The 21,571-nt window shown below is 43.5% G+C and overlaps 1 protein-coding gene across 4 annotated transcripts in view; it reads left to right on the top strand.

The window, feature by feature from the left end:
• Window positions 1-21,571, top strand: part of USP9X (ubiquitin specific peptidase 9 X-linked) — a 1,493,361-nt gene that overhangs the window by 183,993 nt on the left and 1,287,797 nt on the right. For all 4 annotated transcript variants that reach the window (XM_069204214.1, XM_069204212.1, XM_069204215.1 and 1 more), the window contains exon 4: window positions 7,708-7,787. In XM_069204214.1, the coding sequence (XP_069060315.1) occupies window positions 7,708-7,787 (80 nt within the window). The remainder of the gene's footprint in view (window positions 1-7,707; window positions 7,788-21,571) is intronic.

Here is a 21,571-nt window from a genome sequence, read left to right as displayed (position 1 = left end):
TTCACTCTCTTGACCTTTAAAAGAGCTCTAATTTATTACTTGGATAGAACAAAAGAGTTTAGAAAGGCTAAACAGCTTTTTGTTGCCTTTCAACAACCACATAAAGGTAATCCTATCTCTAAACAATGATTAGCTAGATGGATTGTTAAATGTATTCAAAACCGACAACTTTTAATAACACCTAAAGCTCATTCCACTAGGTAAAAAGGTGCTGCAGATTCACATGCACCCTCCCTCCTCCCCAGATGCCTGTAGTCGTTGCAGTTTCTTATTTGTACATATGTATATACATTTACATTTGCATGGACATCCTATTTACTTATTTTTAGAGCACATTTACATTCTTTCACTCTCACTCCTTCCTACACCCTTTTGCTGGAAAACAATCTAACAAAGGAGTCGATGCCCATGCGCACAATGACCGAGAGGAGGAGTCTCTAGATCCCATGACTCGAAAAAAAAGGTTTCTTTGAAGAAAAACAATTTGTAACACTCCGAGCCCAACACTAAATGGCGGAAGCTATGCATAGCATGTGAATTTGCAGCACTACATGCCACAAACAGATGTACACTGGGTAAGTGGCATTTTTTATATATATCAGTATGTACCTCTGTGTTGTACAGTACGAGCCAGTGTATGACTGTTACTGTGTTCATCACTGTGTGGTTACCTTTTTCAATGTATACATCAATATGTGTGTGGGTGTTTCACTGTATACATCTCTGTGTACTTGGGTATGTCACTGTATGGATGGGTGTCTGTGTATCTTATCACATGCATCAGTCTGTCTGTGGGTATGTTAGTGCATGGATCTGTATGTAACTGGGTGTTATTGTATGCATGAGTGACTGCTGGGGTGTGTCAGTGTATGCATCATTGTGTTGCTGGGTGCCTCAGTTTACGCAACAGTGTGTGCCTGGATGTGTCAGGATATGGCAGTGTATGTGTCTGTATCTGGCAGGGTGTGTCTTTATATGCATCAGTGTGTGACTGGGGGTGTGAGTGTGTATGTCTGTGTGTTTGTATGTTTGTCGCTGTATGTCTGGGTGCCACAGTTTATGTATCGGTGTGTGCCTGGGTCTGTTGGCATATGCATCACTGTGTGCCTGTGTGTTCAGAGTCTGTATTACTGGGTTCTTGGGCATACAATTGTACGTATGAGCGTGTGCGTAAGTGTCAGTGTATTCATGAGTGTGTTCCTGGTTGTGTCACTGTATACATTAGTGTGTGCTTTCTTGTGTCAGTCTATGCATATGTGTGCCTGGGTGTGTCATTGTATGCATCAGTGTTTGTCTGGGTGCGTACATGTATGCATCAGATTATGCCTGGGTGTCTTAGTGCAAGGATCAGTGTGTGCTTGGGCATGTTAGTGTATGCATGAATGTGTCCCTGGCTATCTTAGTGTATGCATGAGTGTTTGCCTTAGTATGCTCTGTACGTATGTTGACCAATAACTAATTTCATATGTTTTTAACTGGGTGGGTGAGTACAACTATGCTTTTGACAACAGGTTTGCGACACACAAAGTAAGTGATACAATGAACCTATAATAACATGGGACTGAAAGTGCAGACATAATATAATTCAATTTCAGCACATACCATCCTCCCTATAACCTACATATACCCTACTTTATGGGTAATGTGTATCTAGTAAAAAGGTAATCTAAGCATTGCAAAGTGTTTATAAATGGCAGCTCAACTTGGAACTGCAACCCAGCATAAAAAAATCTGCTGTAGCACGCAAAAGGTATGGTTGAAAATCTGCCAGTGCTGATCATTTTCTTAAATAAAAAATACTTTACTAACGCATATGAAAGTATCAGTATTTCACCTATCATATCATAGTTGATAGGTGAAATACTGTCACAATATCACTTTAAATATTTTCTTTTTATAACCAATAAATCTCAGCTTAAGAATGGTACACCGACCATTAATGGCAACCTATTCAAGCTTTTGTCTGAGAGATACTCTCGTTAGTCAACAAATCAAAAACTGTGTTCCAAATTGTATTTTTCTTATTCAATATGTGACTAGTCAGTGACTGTTAATTGTAGTTTTTACAAAGAAACCCAATTTGCTACTGTGTGGTGCTGGAGTTGCAACTCCACCACTGCTCCCCCGTGTAACTTCACGGCGGAGTCATGACTCCAGACGGGGTTTGAAAATATTCTTTCCATTATGTTTAGATCATTTTTCATGTACATTTACAATGCAATAGTAATAGTGATTTGGAAAAATATTTGTTACCAAACACTGCTAAACCAAAACCTTCTCTTACTTTTAGATTGTAAGTCTGCTTTAGTAACTTCTGCCCCAAATGCCACAATAAGTATCCTTATACAGACCAGCATTTGGTCTGTAATTTGTGTTTGTCCCCCGAACACAGAGGATACCCGCAATGCCTGTCGGGCATTTCGGTCGAAGAAAACGCTACGGGACCGGAGAGGACGAAGACTTCAAATGGCGTCGACGCCAGCAGGACACCACGACGTCGAAGAAGAGGAGACTTTCTCCATTCCTCTCAGCTGCCTTTGATACGGTTGACCATGACACCCTAACTCAAAGACTCCACGAAGCCGGCATACAAGGGATTGCTCTTCGACTGGATTACTTCCTATCTCCAAAAAAGAGCGAATATCATCCACTCCACCCCCCTTCTCATCCGAACCCTACCTCACAAAAACAGGGGTCCCCCAAGGGTCAATCATCTCACCTTTGCTTTTTAACATCTACATGATATCTTTACCAGAACTGATCAATGATTTCCATCTCACATGCTACAACTATGCAGATGACACACAAATACTACTTCAATTAGAAGACCCCAAAAACATAGAAAACTCACAAATCTTCAGTTGCCTCAGAGCCGTTGATCAGTGGATGACCTGGAGCCATCTCAAACTAAATACCTCCAAAACAGAAATACTCATATGTGGTGACTGGAAAAATTATGACCCTCTGTGTGTCTGGCCTGACTATCTCGGACCACCTCCTCAATTATCCAAGGAAGTTAAAAACCTAGGAATCACCATGGATTCCAAGCTAACTATGAATGCCCAAGTAGACAAATTAGCACGCACAAGCTTCATCACCTTAAAGACTTTACGACGCATCTTCCCCCACCTCGGATTTCCACACAAGGTGCAAGCTACTATCTCACTTGTATTATCCAAACTGGATTATGCCAATAGCCTCTACGATGGATCATCTCTATCTGTTATGAAAAAACTACAACGTATCCAGAATTCCGCAGCCAGGCTACTACTACATATAAAGCCTCAAGCCCACATCTCCCCTGCCTTGAGAGCACTACACTGGTTACCCGTTGCCAGAAGATGCACTTTCAAGCTGCTTTGTATCACCCACAAAGCTATACATGGAACAGGACCGCTTTTCATCAGAAAGAAAATTACCAAATACATCCAACAAAGAACCCTCCGCTCAAGACTGGCACCCCACCTTAGAACACCACCATACAAGAAAAAGACTGTAGGTGGTACATCCTTCTCCGTCCAAGCAGCCAAACTATGGAATTCATTACCCCCAACTATAAGAGCCACAGATAACTTTCTTGTTTTCAGAAAACTACTCAAGAGTTGGCTCTTTCCTTCATAACCACCTTTTTCAAACAACTATGAACTGCATATGCCTATGTGGATAGATATTTTTTTCAGATTATATGTATATTTCTATTTATTTATAGTTTCTTGGGAAAATATGTATTGTTACTGTCATAACAATAAAATACACACACTCTTTTAAACCTGTCTTTACCCATGATTCTAATTATGTATTGTATGTGCATATGTGTGTATTCATGTGTGTGTGTATAAATATATATATGTGTATGTATGTATGTGTATATGTTTCTGTGCTTGGCATGTTTGTGGATCATTGCATGGCTCCTGGTTTTTGGGTTGTTATACTAGATATCTATGAATTTCTGCTCTCATTTTATCACTCTTATCTACTCATCACTCTTATGTCATGTCTCTATCAAACTATCCTCCATTCTCACTCTGACTCATCCCAAATCCCTTCGACCACTTTCATCTCCTAAATATCTCTGCCTAAGCTCTTCCCTCCACCTCCACATCTAACTCACCAAACCTCACTCTACCTCTGTGACCTCCCACACAACCCTACTAAATTCTCCTGCATTCACCTCACCCTGCTACTATGCTCTCCCTAACCCTTCCACATACTCTTCCCCCTCTGCCCCCCTTTATTCATCCCAAGCCTTTGGATTGAGTAAATGAAGGATATACTCCCAATTAACACTTCTGGATTTCTTTCCTCCTCCACCCCTCCATTACTCCAGTCAATCTAACTAACAAACTCTCATATCCGCGGCTCAAATTAGCTCATAATAATACTAAAACTGTACTCATTATTAAATGATACTAATCCATCACTAATTCTTGTTGGGTTCCGGAGTAGCGTGCTACTCATCGAAAAGCGCTTCGACGCCTCGTCAGGGGTAGTAAGCGCTATATAAATACAATTACAATACAATACAATACAACTACACTTTCTCCGCAATCTTTCACCTTAGCTGCCATAGCAACCTCCTTTGGAACACACTACGGTACCAGTAGTTCAAAAGTTTACAGCACCGTCTGTCAGCAGCATAGTAGCTTTAAATTGTTCTGTAGCAGGTGTATTTGACTGTCACAGAATGTAAGCATATCCAAACTAGCATTTAATCAGAACCAATCACAGATGTACGGACTTGTTACTATTCACAACCTATTTCTGTCTACCAGTGTATCTACAACATCTAATCAAATTTGTTTTGTTTAAAGCAGGTGCTTCCTCCATTATAGCCCCCTCAAATTTTGAAAACTGCCTCATTCAGCTGCAGCCTTCTCCTGTGTGCTGCTGTTCCTTCCCTTCAAAATGGTTATAGTGTGGATTGTAGGTCATAGCTATGTTGTTTGGGCAAGTGAGTGTGCCAGAAAAAGTGGCATTGACAGGAACCTGGGTTTGCCTAGTATGGATATTACTTGGATTGGCCAGAGAGGGTTAAAGTGGCAGCAGTTGCTTCCATTGGTCGAAAGCTTTAGAGATTGCCAACCACCTCACGATTGTGCACTGTGGTGGTAATGACCTAGGCACATTGATTCAGGTAGTACTGGAAATCCTAATGAATGATATTTTTCAGTTAATGAAACCCTACCTTTGTGTTCTCTAACATATGCCAGGGGCAGAAATAGGAGTGGTCAACTGCATTCTGTCCACAGGTAGACAAAGCCAGGAAATCAGTTAATAAAACTGTTTCAGCATTCCTCAGAAAGCATAACATGAGCTCTGCCTACAGTAATAACCTGCACTTTGACATGGATGTGATATATAGAAGAGATGGCGTTCACTTCACAGATAAAGGAGGCCGTTTTTTTGAGCAACTTGAAACTCTAATACAAAGGCTCTATCACAAACATTATTTAAATTTAAAGAAAATTAGATTATTTTTTTAACAAAAATTTGGGAGTTGTGACTTTGCGGATTCAAAAACAAAAAAACACACATTTAGTGCACAGCGCCCAACATATTGTTCACATGCCTGTTTAACTCAATCCTTGTCGCAATACATTTTTGAATAAGTCATTGAAGGTCTAAGGGGAATGCATGAGTGGGTAAGTGGGTCCGTGACTGGGTGGGTGTGTGAGAGACTGAGTGGGTGCACGAGTGACTGTCTGAGTGTGTGCATAACTTTCTACTTGTGTCTATGACTGGGTGTGTAAGTGTTTGAGTGGGCGCATGAGCGGCTAAGTGGGTCTGTTGGTGTGTCTGTATCAGTGGGTCTGTGAGTGGGCCAGTATGACTGTTTGAGTGTTATTGGGCCTGTGAGTGGGTGTATGAGTGTCAGTGGATCTGTGAGTGGGTGTATGAGTGGCTAAGTGGGTCTTTGAGTGGGTGTATGAATGTCAGTGGGTCTGTGGGTCTGTGGGTGCGTGGGTGTGTGTGTGTGTGTGTGTGTGTGTGTGTGTGTGTGTGTGTGTGTCAGTGGGTCTGTGAGCAGACGTGTGAGTGAGTCTTTGAGTCAGTGAATAAGGTGTCAGTGGCTCTGTGAGTGGGTGTATGAATGTCTCACTGGGTTTGTGAGTGGGTGTCTTACTGAGTGGGCCTGTGAGTTGGCACATGAGTGTCTGGGTCTTTGAGTGGGCTTACAAGTGTCTGTGACTGGGTGCATAAGTGTGTCTTTGAATCGGTGTGTCATTATCTCAGTGGGTCTGAGTGCATGTGTGTGTGTGTGTGTGTGTGTGTGTGTGTGTGTGTATATGCATATGTGTATGTGTATATATATATATATATATATATATATATATATCTCTGTGTGTGTGTGTGTGTATGTATATATATATATATATATATATATATATATATATATATATATATATATATAATGTTATCTGCAGGGTGTGCGTTCTGTCATTGTGTTACATTGGGTGTGGGGGCTGAGTGCCCTTACGGAGTCGACGCTCCATGCTGCTTGTGGCAAAAAAAAATAATATATATATATTCATTTATCCCCCCCCGCCTAATGAGTCCCTCAGACACCCATTAAATGCCACCAAGGGGTCATAGTACCTCTACCCTTCTATCCTTTTCAGCCTCTATTTTCATCCCCCAGGACCATGCCTTGGTTCATAAATTGCAGCCACAACTTTCTGCACAGGTTGTTGCCTATCACAGTACTGCTTCTGTCTCGTGGAGCCGCGGCCCTATATATACACACACATTTGTTTTCCACTTAATAACTGGAAAAGCAGTTACAGCTATTAGCGTTGTAAACTCCTAGCCAGACTTTTCTTGCCACATAAATTGAGAAAAAAAAAACGAGTGCGATCTTGCTATATAAAACCCAGGGTGATTGCGCTGGAATCGAAAACCAAAAAAAACGAGTGCGATCGCGCTGCAGGGAAAATAAAAAGATAATGTAGTTCAGAAATCAGTCTGAAAACATGGAGCCTCGTATGTTTTCAGTAGTTTGCCGGTGCGCTCGAGGAGGGCTAAACACCGGAATAGGCATGATGTATGCATGCCTTTCATTAATGAAATCAAGCAGATTTTAAGAGACAAGCCCACGAACCAGTGAAAGTGACAGGCGTGACGTCGGTGTGGTTAAAAGCCCAAAGAGCAATTACAACAGGGACAGCAGCGCTTGTGCGCTCGACCATAAAAGGGTTGCTTTCTGGACCACGACCTAGCTTTCTGCCAAATTTATTGTAAGTTTGTCCATCGGTTCGGCAGCTATTCCTGTTCAAAATCCCTGAGTAAAAACTGCAAGGGGAAAAAGCGTTTTGGGCCCCCCTTTTTCTCAGCCCCTGCTTGACGCATCACCCTGAAGCTTTCCAGACAGCAGCTGAGATCTATCTATCTATCTATCTATCTATCTATCTATCTATCTATCTATCTATCTATCTATCTATCTATCTATCTAAAAAAAAAAAATTTTGTTCCCCTGTAGGCACTGACATATTCTGTTAGAAAATGTTTATTGCAGGTGTTTTTCAAAAACATATCCATACTAGAGTTCCTATCATTGTATAATGTAATGTTAGTTTTTCGTTTCGGATAATGTATGCATTGATACATTTACAGTATAATGGAAAATAACCTTTTTTATCTTTCCTTAGCAAAAAATGTATAGACACATTCATGTTGTGAAAATCCTGATGTCTCTTAATTCGTTTACAGACCTCGTTGGGTGGTTCCAGTATTACCTAAAGGGGAATTAGAAGTTCTTTTAGAAGCTGCTATTGATCTTAGCAAAAAAGGTATGTTTTAGCTTATTTTAGTATTGTTTTTTAATGCATTATTATGCAACTTGAGAAGGTACGCTGAAGTGTAGTGTGTATTTGATTTGCTCCATTGTTGTGATTGTTTCCGTCACAATAGATCTATTCCCAAATGTGACCTAGGAGTCCTGTTAATTAAAAACGTTTCACTTTCTACTCCATTCGTTCCGTACAAAGGGTACACTGAATGTTAGCTGTGGCTAACGCTACTAAACGCTGTGAGAAGGCAGTGCTAAAATATTATTTGATATAAGCGCACTTGCATTCAGAGCTCTCGATCATGTTACCTTGAATCCTATGCTGTTGCAGAAAATTTCAAGTCAATAGGATGCAGAGCCTGAAAATGTTTTGAAGAGACACTTTTTGTAGCGGTCTCAATCTGAGTGCAGTTACTAACCTTCTAAATCGCTCATCTTCCAGTGTAGATTTACATTTTCCCATGTCGCCCAGATATGTTTAGTAGAATACTTGCACTACATTTTTAGTATTTAGATTGGGAAGGTACTCTTTAGATCCTGTTTTTATAAAATGGAAAGGTCTTCCATGTGACATTAAGCCTAAGCCCACAGTGCATCAGCATGTAGTTGGAGTGAGCCTTTTTTCCCCACTGTTCCTTTAAGAAGCAACAGAGACACAACAACAAAGGGAGAGATGAGGACCATCCAGCCACAAATTGTCTTTAAAAAAAAAAAAGAAAAAAATGGGTTCTATTATTTAAGGAAACCAGTAGCCTGCTGCAGACGGATTTGGCATGTGGGGGCTGGCGAGGTGAGGTTGGGGTGGGGGTTAGTTTGTAGAATAACCTCAATTTTGAGAGAGAGAGAAGGAGATCTCTTCAGCCATGAGCAAGTCTTTGTAGAATCTTTTATGTGCTTTTTATGACCTTGCACAAGACTTAAACACATGTTTTTCTTGGGGGACTTTATACCACAGAAGATCAGAGCATGTTTGTAAGGCAATTGTTAGGCATTGTTAACTCTATTTTTAAAATAAAGGAAGGGGATGATGGAAAATACACCCTTGAGTGTTTTGTTCAAAGTGCTACCACGAGCCAATAAGGAAAGACTTTCACACAGTGTTTATTTTAGGTTTACAGAACAACCATAAGTCCAAAGGTACTGAGCCTTATACAACCTTTTAACCTAAGACTTTCAAAACTAGGAAAAAGCAAAGGTAGGATCATGATGCCAAGACTCAGGCAAAAGATAATTCCTTGAAGCATTTGTGACTAACATTGGTGGAGGATGCATACGTGTTAGAGAGGAGAACAAATAAGCTCCAGGAGATCAAGATGAGTTGGACATAGAAGTTTCAATGCTGGTTCATACTGTCTATACCAAATTGGTGCCAAAAAAAGAACATTTTGATACTGAAAAAGTCCAGGCCTACAATGCCTCATAGGAAAAAGACACTTGGAGCCAGTGATATTGTCTAACTCTGGGTTGAACAAAATGCCCTCTGCATTAACAAGAAAAAAAAGCAGGTAAGTCAAGTCGAAACAGTCATAAACAAAAAGGAGATGCGTGGGTCAAAGGCAGACAGCTATGTAGACAAGCCTTTTGACTCTGTTTAAAAGCTTAAGAGTGATTGTGATCAAAGGAAGGAGAAATTTACTTCTCTAGTATTGGATCTTTCATAGATTAACATGCTTGAACCATTTCCTGTTATTGAAGTGGGAGTCCCACTGTACCATAACAAAGCAGTACATAATTACCATATGCTATAATGGCAATGAAACTTTTACTTTAATAACTTATCCATATAATTAAAAAGGAACCGAACTCCAGCCAATCAGCTTACAGCACCATCTGGTATACTCCCCATGGAGTCTCATTCCCTCAGTCTTTTTGCCACACGTTGCGTGAATGGACCCTCCCCGAGTTCAACTCAGTTCTTCAATCTGAGTGTTAACTTTTACCTACAAGCTTTCTATTACCATGTCAGAACCATCAAAGAACGTGCTTTTCGGGTCCAGTAAACTGGTGTTGACTAATTTTCCCACTGGACTTGCTTCCAAAAGTGGGGCTTGGTCCTGGGGGCGGGCATCTCCACCAGCTGTAGTGCCCTGAGGCAGCAGAACAAAAGGCAGGAGCCTTTGAGGCTCACCTCCAAAGGTGGTGGTTGTTCCTGCAGGGGGGATGTGGGAAGCACCTCCACCAAGAGTAGGCTTTTTCCACGATTCCTGAGAGCACAAAGCATCTCACCCCATGGGGTCAGAAACTCACCTGATAGTGTTGTATAGCCATTTTAGTAATGTCCCTAGGCACGTTATTTTAGCAACTAGGCCTGCAACTTGTGCCTTTTAGCATAGTACCATTTTATTCTTCTTGATTTTATTACTTCAGAATTGGCCATATTCGTGGTGGTGTTATTTTCTTTATCTAGTTGTTCTGTCCCTAGGCACGTTATTTTAGCAACTAGGCCTGCTACTTGTGCCTTTTTAGCCTAGTACCATTTTATTCTTCTTGATTTTAGTATTTCAGAATTGGCCATATTCGTGGTGGTGTTATTTTCTTTATCTAGTTGTTCTTTCACCTAGGAAATCATTACATTTCTTAGCCTGCTATTCTTTTCAATCTGTGCTTTCCTCAAGGCTGCAGCAAGATAGGATTGTCGGCACAAGTGGTACACTGCGTCTCCAGCGTTCACAGAAACACATGTATCCTTACGTAGGGACATTTCTCAGAACATCAACTGTTTTATTATAAAAAATTCCCTGCCCCCAGCCAGATGACTACAACCGCATGCTGATAGACTTAGTTACAGCTCATATTGCATTTGATGTCATTTTATCTAAGATGCAGCTGATTCAATAAATCTTATTGAACCATTTTCTGCCTCTTCTTGCATGTGTGAGAATAGTGTCACTGAGAAAAAAGGGTGATATCTGATCCACCACGATTTCCCTGAGAGTCCTTATGCGCCAAGTTGCCACAAATCATCCCTGCTTTTGGACAGGGATGAGTTGCTGCTAGCTGGCAGAAAACAGATTAGGCCAACAGTTGTCACGTGGGGTGGGATTGGACTCAGTCCCCACCATTCAGGTAAGGCTACTGCCCAAATCCAGCAGCCTCATTAGGATAAAGAGTTGTTTTTCTTAGAAGAAATCTTTTCGGAGTCACAAGATCGAGTGACTCCTCCTCTCGGTTACACTGTGCATGGGCATCAACTCCATTGTTAGATTGTTTTCTTTCCGCAGTCGGGTTCGGGCGCGTTTCCTCTCACTCTGAGATTTCGAATCAGAAACCTTAGAAAACGAATTTAATCGTCTGTATTGTTTCAATCGCGTTTCCGTCTAGCCTCGAACTGATAGTACAATCACATAAGGTCTGCCCTGATTGCTGCGGATACAGCAGCCAAAAGTGTCAATACTGCCATTAATATAAGAAGGCATGCATGGCTTTGTTGTTCTGGGTTTAAACCAGAAATCCAACAGGCAGTACTCAACATGCCTTTTGACAAGAAACATTTTTTTGGTCCTGAGGTCAATACGACCATAGAAAAACTGAGGAAAGTCTCAGACACTGCCAAAGCAATGGGAGCATTACCCACAACACTGTATAGAGGCTCCTTTCGCAGGCAACAATTTAGGGGAGGATTCAAACCACAATCCTCTGATGCCTTTACCTCCCTGGCAAAGCAGGGACAACAGCAGCAACAATATCAAAGAGGGGGATTTAGAGGATCTTACAGAGGCCAATATTTTAGAAACAGAGGCAAGTTCCAAACCTCAAAACAAGCCACTACACCATCCAAACAATGACTTATTTACCATCCCTCAACCCCATACACCTCCTGTGGGGGGAAGACTACAGCAATTCCACTCTCATTGGCAAAATATCACCACAGACCATTGGGTGCTGTCAATTATCTGAAATGGCTATTGCCTAGAATTGATCTCCGCCCTTCCAAACATTCCCCCACTTTAGCACAAATTGTCCCCAGAACACAACGTTCTATTACAACAAGAGGTACTATCGCTACTACTAAAACAAGCAATAGAATTGGTCCCACATTCTCAACAAGGAATGGGAGTATACTCACTATACTTCCTTATTCCCAAAAAGGATGGCACTCTAAGGCCCATCCTAGACCTCCGGTCTCTGAATCTGTACATCAGAACACTTTCACACGGTAACTCTGCAGGACGTCTTTCCACTACTACAGAAACAAGATTACATGACTGCTTTAGACATCAAAGATGCATATTTTCATATACCCATCCATCCAGCTCACAGAAAAAAAAAAACAGGTTAGTCATAGCAGGAAAACATTATCAGTTCAAAGTTCTGCCATTTGGCATAACACCAGCTCCAAGAGTGTTCACAAAATGTCTAGCAGTAGTGGCAGCCTATTAAGAAGGCAACACGTTCACGTCTTTCCATATCTAGATGATTGGCTAATAAAATCAAGCAATTTTACACAGTGCCAACAACACACTTCGTACGTAATAGAAACCCTACATACACTAGGGTTCACTCTCAATTACCGGAAATCTCACCTTCAACCAGCACAAGTACACCCTTATCTAGGTGCTATTTTAAATACACAAAAAAGCCCTAGCATATCTGTAAGGAAATAGCTCCCTGTTGCAGTTACCCCCCACTTTTTGCCTGATACTGATGCTGATGTGACTGAGAAGTGTGCTGGGACCCTGCTAACCAGGCCCCAGCACCAGTGTTTTTTCACCTAAAATGTACCATTGTTTCCACAATTGGCACACCCCTGGCACCCAGGTAAGTCCCTTGTAAAAGGTACCAGTGGTACCAAGGGCCCTGTGACCAGGGAAGGTCTCTAAAGGCTGCATATGTTGTGCCACCCTTAGGGACCCCTCACCTAACACATGCACACTGCCATTGCAGATGGGTGTGTGTTGGTGGGGGAAAAAAGACAAAGTCGACATGGCATCCCCCTCAGGGTGCCATGCACACAAAATACTGCCTGTGGCATAGGTAAGTCACCCCTCTAGCAGGCCTTACAGCCCTAAGGCAGGATGCACTATACCACAGGTGAGCGCATAGCTGCATGAGCAATATGCCCCTACAGTGTCTAAGTCTATTCTAAGACATTGTAAGTACAGCGTGGCCATATTAAGTATATGGTCTGGGAGTTTGTCAAAAACGAACTCCACAGCTCCATAATGGCTACACTGAATACTGGGAAGTTTGGTATCAAATTTCTCAGAATAATAAACCTACACTGATGCCAGTGTTGGATTTATTAACAAATGCACACAGAGGGCATCTTAGCGATACCCCATGTATTTTACCCAATGCTTCAGTGCAGGACTGACTGGTCTGTGCCAGCCTGCTGCTGAGAGATGAGTTTTTGACCCCCTGGGGTGAGAGCCTTTGTGCTCTCTGGGACCAGAAACAAAGCCTGCACTGGGTGGAGATGCTTAACACCTCCCCCCTGCAGGAACTGTAACACCTAGCAGTGAGCCTCAAAGGCTCAAGCTTCGTGTTACAATGCCCCAGGGCACTCCAGCTAGTGGAGATGCCAGCCCCCTGTACACAGCCCTCAGTTTTGGCGGCAAGTCCAGGGGAGATAATGAGAAAATCAAGGAGGAGTCACCCACCAGTCAGGAGAGCCCCTAAGGTGCCCTGAGCTGAGGTGACCCCTGCCTTTAGAAATCCTCCATCTTGGTTTTGGAGGATTCCTCCAATAGGATTAGGGATGTGCCCCCCTTCCCTCAGGGAGGAGGCACAAGGAGGGTGTAGCCACCCTCAAGGACAGTAGCCATTGGCTACTGCCCTCCCAGACCTAGACACACCCCTAAATTCAGTTTTTAGGAGCGACCCAGAACCCAGGAAATCGGATTCCTGCAACCTGAAGAAACAATGACTGCTGACCTACAAGCCTGCAGAGGAGGAGGAAGACAACTGCTTTGGCCCGAGCCCTCCCGGCCTGTCTCCAACTTTGAAAACCTTCAACCAGCGACGCATCCGACAGGGACCAGCGACCTTTGAAGCCCTGGACTAAAGGACCAAGAAACTCCTGTGAGCAGCGGCCCTGCTCAAAACCAGCTTCTTCTTTGCAACAAAGAAGCAAATTCGAAAGACTTCACGGTTCCTGCCGGAAGAGTGAGACTTTCCACTCTGCACCCAACGCCCCCGGCTCGACCTGCAGAAAACAAACACCTCAGGGAGGACTCCCCGGCGACTGCGAGCCCGTGAGTAACCAGAGATGACCCCCCCCTACACCCCACAGCGACGCCTGCAGAGAGAATCCAGAGACTCCCCCTGACCGTGACTGCCTGTAACAAGGGCCCCGACGCCTGGAACCAACACTGCACCCGCAGCCCCCAGGACCTTGAAGGAACCAAATTCCAGTGCAGAAGTGACCCCCAGGCGACCCTCTGCCTAGCCAAGGTGGTGCCTACCCCAAGGAGCCCCCCCGTGCCTGCCTGCATCGTTAAAGTGATCCCTGGGTACCTCCATTACTTTCTATCTAAAACCCTACACCTGTTTGCACACTGCACCCGGCCGCCCCTGTGCCACTGAGGGTGTACTTTCTGTGCCTGCTTGTGTCCCCCCGGTGCCCTACAAAACCCCCTGGTCTGCCCCCCAAGGACGCGGGTACTTACCTGCTGGCAGACTGGAACCGGGGCACCCCTGTTCTCCATTGAAGCCTATGTGTTTTGGGCACCTCTTTGACCTCTGCACCTGACTGTCCCTGAGCTGCAGGTTTGGTAACTTTGGGGTTGCCTTGAACCCCCAATGGTGGGCTATCTTGGCCCCAACTTTGAGACTTGTAAGTGTTTTACTTACTTGCAAACATAACCTTTACTTACCTTCCCCAGGAACTGTTGATTTTTGCACTGTCCACTTTGAAAATAGCTTATTGCCATTTTTACAAAGACTGTATATGATATTGCTTTTATTAAAAGTTCCTAAAGTATTTAAGTGAAGTACCTTACATTTAAAGTGTTACTTGTAAATCTTGAACCATTGGTTCTTAAAATAAACTGGCCTGAAGTAAGTCTTTGAGTGTGTGTTCCTCATTTATTGCCTGTGTGTGTACAACAGATGCTTAACACTACCCTATGATAAGCCTACTGCTCGACTACACTACCACAAATTAGAGCATTAGAATTATCTACTTTTGCCACTATCTTACCTCTAAGTGGAACCCTTGGACTCTGTGTACACTATTCCTTACTTTGAAATAGTATATGCAGAGCCAACTTCCTACAATATCCAAATACACAAAGGATACAGGCTTTCCAAAATCTCATACAGCCAAATCAACAATACACTGTAAGATTTATCATGAAGATCCTAGGAATGATGGCATCTTGCATAGCAATAGTACTGCATGCAACACTCAATATGAGGCCTTTACAACAATGCCTCTCACAACAACTGTCTCAGGCACAAGGTCAATTGCAAGATCGAGTGTTGATGGACCACCAAATGCACACGTCCCTTCAATGGTGGAATCTCAGCAATCTAATGAAGGGGGGGGGGTCTTTTCAAAATCCTGTGCCTCAGACCACAGTAACAGACGCATCAGTGATAGGTTGGCGAGCTCATATCAACAACCTTACCATTCAAGGGGAATGGGATGCCAAACAGAAAGAATTTCACATAAACCATTTAGAATTATTAGCTGTGTTCCTTGCCCTAAAAGCATTTCAACTCTTTCTCAAACACAAGATTGTTCTGATAAAAACAGACAATATGACGAACATGTATTACCTGGGAAAACAAGGCGGGACACATTTATCTCAACTGTCTCTTTTAGCCCACAATCATCTGTTAGCAGAATACATTCCAGGAATACACAATCAGCTGGCGGATCTCCTAAGCAGGAACCACCAATAGATACACGAATGAGAAATTCACTTTCAGGAACTTCAGAAGTATTTTCAAAAGTGGGGAACACCAGAAATAGACTTATTTGCAACAAGGGAAAATGCAAAATGCCAAAACTTCGCATCCAGACACTCACATCCCCTATCCAAGGGCAATGCTCTATGGATCAATTGGTCAGGGATATTTGCTTATGCTTTTCCCCCTCTCCCACTCCTTCCCTTTCTGGTCAACAAGCTATGTCAGACATCTCTGGCCATGATACTCATAGCCCCAACATGGGCATGTCAACATGGATACAAGACACTCCTAGAACTGTCCGTAGTACCTCATTCCAAACTCCCAAACAGACACGATTTATTAACACAAAACAAAGGTCAAATCAGGCACCCAAACCCCCCTGTGCTCTCAATTTAGCGATTTGGCTCCTGAAGTCATAGAATTTGGATACCTAAAACTTCCATTAGAATGTATGGAAGTACTTAAGCAGGCACGTAAACCTACTACTAGACAATGTTATGCTAGCAAATGGAAAAGATTTGTTTAATTCTGTCAATCTAAAAACACTGATCCACTTACAGCATTAATACAAGATCGTGTATGCTATCTACTTTATTTGCAGAAATCTAACTTCGCTTTTGCATCCATTCAAAATTCATCTTACTGCAATATCAGCATCCTTGCAGACTATTCAACACACTTCTCTATTTAGAGTTTGTTATAAAAGCTTTCATGGAAGGTTAAAAACGCATTATTCCACCTAGAACACCGCCTGTTCCTACTTGGAATCTAAATATCATACTTACCAGACTCATGGGCCCACCTTTTGAACCCATGCATTCTTGTCATTTTCAGTTTTTGAAATGGAAGGTTGCCTTCCTAGTACCTATTACTTCATTATGAAGAGTTAGTGAAATACAAGCATTCACTCTTGAGGAACCTTTTTTCCAAGTCCACAAACATAAAGTTGTACTTAGGACAAATCCCAAATTTCTACCAAAAGTAGTATCTCCTTTTCACATAAACCAAACAGTGGAATTGCCAGTCTTCTTTCCACAACCAGACTCAGTTGCAGAAAGAGCCCTTCATACTCTTGATCTCAAAAGAGCTCTTATGTACTATATAGATTGAACTAAAGATTTTAGGAAAACAAAACAACTTTTCGTTGCTTTTCAGCAACCACATAAAGGCAATGCCATCTCTAACAAGGATTAGCAAGATGGATTGTTAGATGCATGCAAACATGTTATATTAAGGCAAAAAGACAACTTTCAATCACACCTAGATCACATTCTACAAGAAAGAAAGGTGCATCTATGGTGTTCTTACGTAACCTACCAATGGCTGATGTATGTAAAGCTGCCACATGGTCTACTCCTCATACATTTACAAAACATTATTGTGTAGATGTATGTTCGATGGCATCTGTCGCTGTAGATACACATGTTCTGCATAGCTCGCCATCTGGTGTTGGGTCGGAGTGTTACAAGTTGTTTTCCTTCGAAGAAGTCTTTCGAGTAGATGTATTTTCAAAGCAACAAGCCAGTGTTGGCCAAGCTGTCTTAAAAACACTATTTCAAACAACTTCAACTCCTACAGGCTAGCCACCGCTATATTTGGGAGGATTTACTCCTTTGTAGTCTATGCATAGCATGTGTATCTGCAGCTACACATGCCATTGAACGGAAAATGTCACTTACCCAGTGTACATCTGTTCATGGCATGTAGTGCTGCAGATTCACATGCACCCTCCCTCCTCCCGGAAGCCTGTAGTGATTGAAAGTTTTATCATTTGTACATATGTAGATACATTTGCATGGACATCTATTTATATTCTTACATTCTATTACTCCTTTCTTGACACTTTGCGGGAAAACAATTTAACAATGGAGTCGATGCCCATGCGCAGTGTAACCGAGAGGAGTCACTCGATCCTGTGACTCCGAAAAGACTTCTTCGAAGAAAAACAACTTGTAACACTCCGAGCCAAACACCAGATGGCGGACTGTGCACAGCATGTGAATCTGCAGCGACTAATGCCATGAACAGATGTACACTGGGTAAGTGACATTTTCCATATATATATAATTTCTTTTATAAATAATGCACGTCCTGGAGGTTACCAGTACGTAGTTACAGTTTGGACTTATTTCCATTGGAAAATCGTTTTTTGTTTTGTTAATAACTTTAGCGCCTTTGACGAATCTTCACTAAATTTTCAAAACGAATACGACAGTCAGTTGAGCTGCTGTCTTGAACGTTTCGGGGTGATCCGTCAAGGGGGGTTGAGAAAAAGTTGTGGTCCCAAAACGTATTTTCCAATAGGGATTTTGAACACGACTACAGTCTGAACCTCTGGGTGGAATTACACCAAATTTGGCACATAGCTAGCTCTTGGTCTTGAAAGTGTGCTTTTTGTGATTTGGTGTAAATCAGTGGAGTCGTTTTTAAGATTTTAAAGGAAAAAGTAATATAGCTATCTAGGGACGTAGATCTTGATCCTTCGCGGATCCAACAGTCCCTGTGCTGATATCTGATTGTCGTTTTGGGACTCTGATTTAGCCGCGGAAAAATTAGAAAAATAAAATCTCCTGCGCTTGTCCCCCCCATCATATCTGGTAAGTGTTTTGGGGTTGGGCCCTGAGGAGGGGTAACAACATGATGTTCTGCTAGCACCGAAGTGTGATATCGTTATTGCTCAAAGCGGCAAAGACTACATCTTGATGCTCATTTTTAAAGCTTAACACCTTACTAGACCAGAGACGCCTCTTTCGTATCAGTGTTGCTCCCGCCTGGGTGATACCAAGCACCGTAATGGGTCTGGAATGGCATTGCCCACGAACCTTTGCAAGTCAAAATGCTCCAGGTGATGAGAGGAGTAGGGGAGGAGCATTAAAAACCACACGGCGCTGGATGCATTATCATAACACATCCAGAGGCAACACTTGGACCACTGCCCAAAAAAAGAATCATGCTTTTTTGAGAGTGTTTGATGTAGCGCACACCAGCCTAAAGGATGCTCAGGTGAATTTTAAGGAGTACTGTCTCCTTGGCAGTGGGGGGCACCTCGAACACTGGTGGTTGTGCCTGAACAGTGGGGTGCAAGTGGTCCCTCTGAGACTAAATCACAGATTCAGCTGTGCTATACCAAGCTATGTTGCACATATTTATAATCTGAGGTTTGATGTTCCCAGAATTGCACCTTTTATAACCTCTTGCTAAGGCCACTTTTAGAACCTTGCACTGCAGGTCCAAGATTTGTAGTGTTGGTCGTATTCCGCGGCCATGAGTCAAACTCAAAACTGAATAACATTTTCTCACTAATGAATTTCTGAATATATGTCATAGTTTCTGGCGAGGGACGAGCTTCTCTAGCAACAGAAAGGAATTCTATGACATCAACCGGCCATCAAGCTGGTAAGCCATCCGATCCAGGCATCAATGTCCTGTTGTGGTTACCAGTGCCAGTGGACAGCCTGAACTCGGCTGGCCTTAATGGGTGCCACGATGTGTTGTCAGTGGACAGACTCCCCGAGAGAAAGAAATGGGCTGAGCAGGACATTGAGGGCTGTTGAACCTGATCTCAGAGCTTGGCTTCTTGTTTTGACCGTGTGTGAACTTAGGAAGATTAGTGTATCTCTATGTAACATGTGCTTCCTTATGTGCTAAGACTCAGTGGGCTTAGAAACAGATGAAACATATATCTTCGGCGCTACATACAAACCTGGGCATTTGAATCTGTCCACAGAAGGGTTTCCCCCTGTAGCAGTGGACATTATCATGAGTGTGGGCAGGGCGCAAGACACATTTGAAGGAGGTGCAGGTTATCAGTGATGAGGTCATTTTTCAGTACCCCCTTTAAATGTAACCGAATTTTCATGTCCACTTCACCACTCCCTTCCTAAACACAGGATAAATAAAACCTGCATACACCTGAAGAGCAGTAATCATCAAGCGTCAATAAATAACAGCGCCTAATTTTATTAGCACTTAGTATTCATGTTCTTGTGTTAAAGCGCTTTATAAGCTGAACCCTTCTGCACAGAGAGGGGGCACATATATTCAGTTATTCTGTGTGTTACCTTACATTGAATAGCTAATTGCGAATTACTTACCCGAGAATTTCCTCCAGCCTTCAGTCTGGATCAGGAGATTTTTCTTAAGCAGTACCTCTGCGCGCCATCATATGGAGTCTGTTGGCTCTGCGTCCGTCGTTTGCGCTGTGCCTCCTTGGCATGCTGACATTAGTACTTTTATTCCCACGCCAGCCAGCGCTGATCCGAAAAAGAGCTACACCTCAGTCGCTTTTGACTTGTCTTTTTTGACTTTTTGTCAAAGGTTTTTGAGTGTCTACACTCCTGATGCGTCAAATGTCATGTAAGACCGGATTCAAGCCTTGTGGCTCATGTCGTGTAACGAATCTGCGCCTCTTGTGCTTGTGGAGTTTGAAGCGCAACCATGACCTGAAATCATGCTCAGTTTCAGGCCATGAACCGGAACGTTTTGAGGTAGCAGCCCGAAAGCTACTTGCGGCCCAGCGCTCGACTCTGCGTCGCTCCCAATCTCAGTCGAAAGGAAGGTCCCGAGACCGGTTGAGGAGTCCCCATTCTTCGTCATCCCACTCCATGTCTTTGGGACTGTCAAGTAAGAGGCAGAGGAAGAAGTCGAAGAACAAACATTCATCGACTTCACCCTGTCCATCGGCCGACGAGACTGGTGGAAAGGGAGCATCATCCCTCAAGGCCTCACTCCTTGGAGCCTGCATCAGGGTTGGCTGTGCACCTCCCAGAGTTTCCAGGAGCCGGAGCTACCCCTGCCCAACTTAGAGAGTTTTATTAGGCCATGTGCCTCATCTTTAGGCAGTCCAACTCTGCTGGAGCACCTTTGGGCCCCGCCGGGTCGACAAAGGCCCTCTTGGGTTCTGCACTGGTGGCTTCGGCCTCAACTCCAGGGGGCACCCAGGAATCTCTTTCCTTATCCAAACCGGCATCTGTCGTACCACCTCGACCTTAACTTTAAGTTCTGATGTCAATGCTCCTGATGTCGCCCATGCCCCCGGGCGGCGTCAACCCCCACCTTATTGCCGATACAGACTTCAACAGGGGCCTTGCCTCCTATGTCGTATCCTGACCCTTCTTCCTGTGGGTTGGGGTACGATGTGGGATTGGCGGGTTGCTGGACCCTTCAGAATCCCAGCTCCAAGATCCTGTGGACTGGTAGATGGACCTGGCCAGTGGTCTAGATACTTCCCCTGACACAGGCATGCTTTCTCCCCCCTACTGTGGGTACGGAGTAACGAGCGTCCTATTCAGTGGTGGTGTGAAAAGTGGCCGAGGTCCTCAACTTCGAGCTCCCTTTGGTGGCAGTCAATTCTAACCTCCTGATAGGGGTGCTTCAGCCTTGGACGCCATCCTCTTAATCCCTTTTGCCTTTCAATGAAGCCCTTACAAATGTCCTGGTGGTTACCGGGTCTAAACCCAGCACAGGGGCTCCTGTGAACAGGACAATTGCCCACTGCCATAGACCTGCTCCAAATGACCCAGTGTATCCGACACAACACCCTACTCCTGAGAGCTTGGTTATCCAAGCCTCTGCGTCCCAGGGTGCACTCCTTTCCGCACCCCCAGATAGGAAATCCTAGAGGCTGGACCAACTTGTGAAGAAAAAGTTCTATTCTTCCAGCCTGGCATTCCGGTCTGTGAGCACTGCATGCCTTTTGGGCCTTTATACCTGTACTCTATGGGACACAGTTGCTCAGGTGCTGCCACAGGTTCCTGTGGAGGCCAGTGCCATTCGCTCCCAAGATGTTGCTGATGAGAGAGACACAGTGAAGTTCACAATCAGATGTGGGCTGGGGGTAACTGACTAACTGGGCAGATCAGTTGCATCGACGGTGGCCTTGAGACGCCACGCCTGGTTGAGGATGTCTTGCTTTTCGGGGGATGTCCA

The sequence above is a fragment of the Pleurodeles waltl genome, chromosome 8, assembly GCF_031143425.1.
Source record: "Pleurodeles waltl isolate 20211129_DDA chromosome 8, aPleWal1.hap1.20221129, whole genome shotgun sequence".
Lineage (NCBI taxonomy): Eukaryota > Metazoa > Chordata > Amphibia > Caudata > Salamandridae > Pleurodeles > Pleurodeles waltl.
Note: the sequence above shows the minus strand (reverse complement) of the source record. Positions and strands in the feature narration are given on the sequence as shown.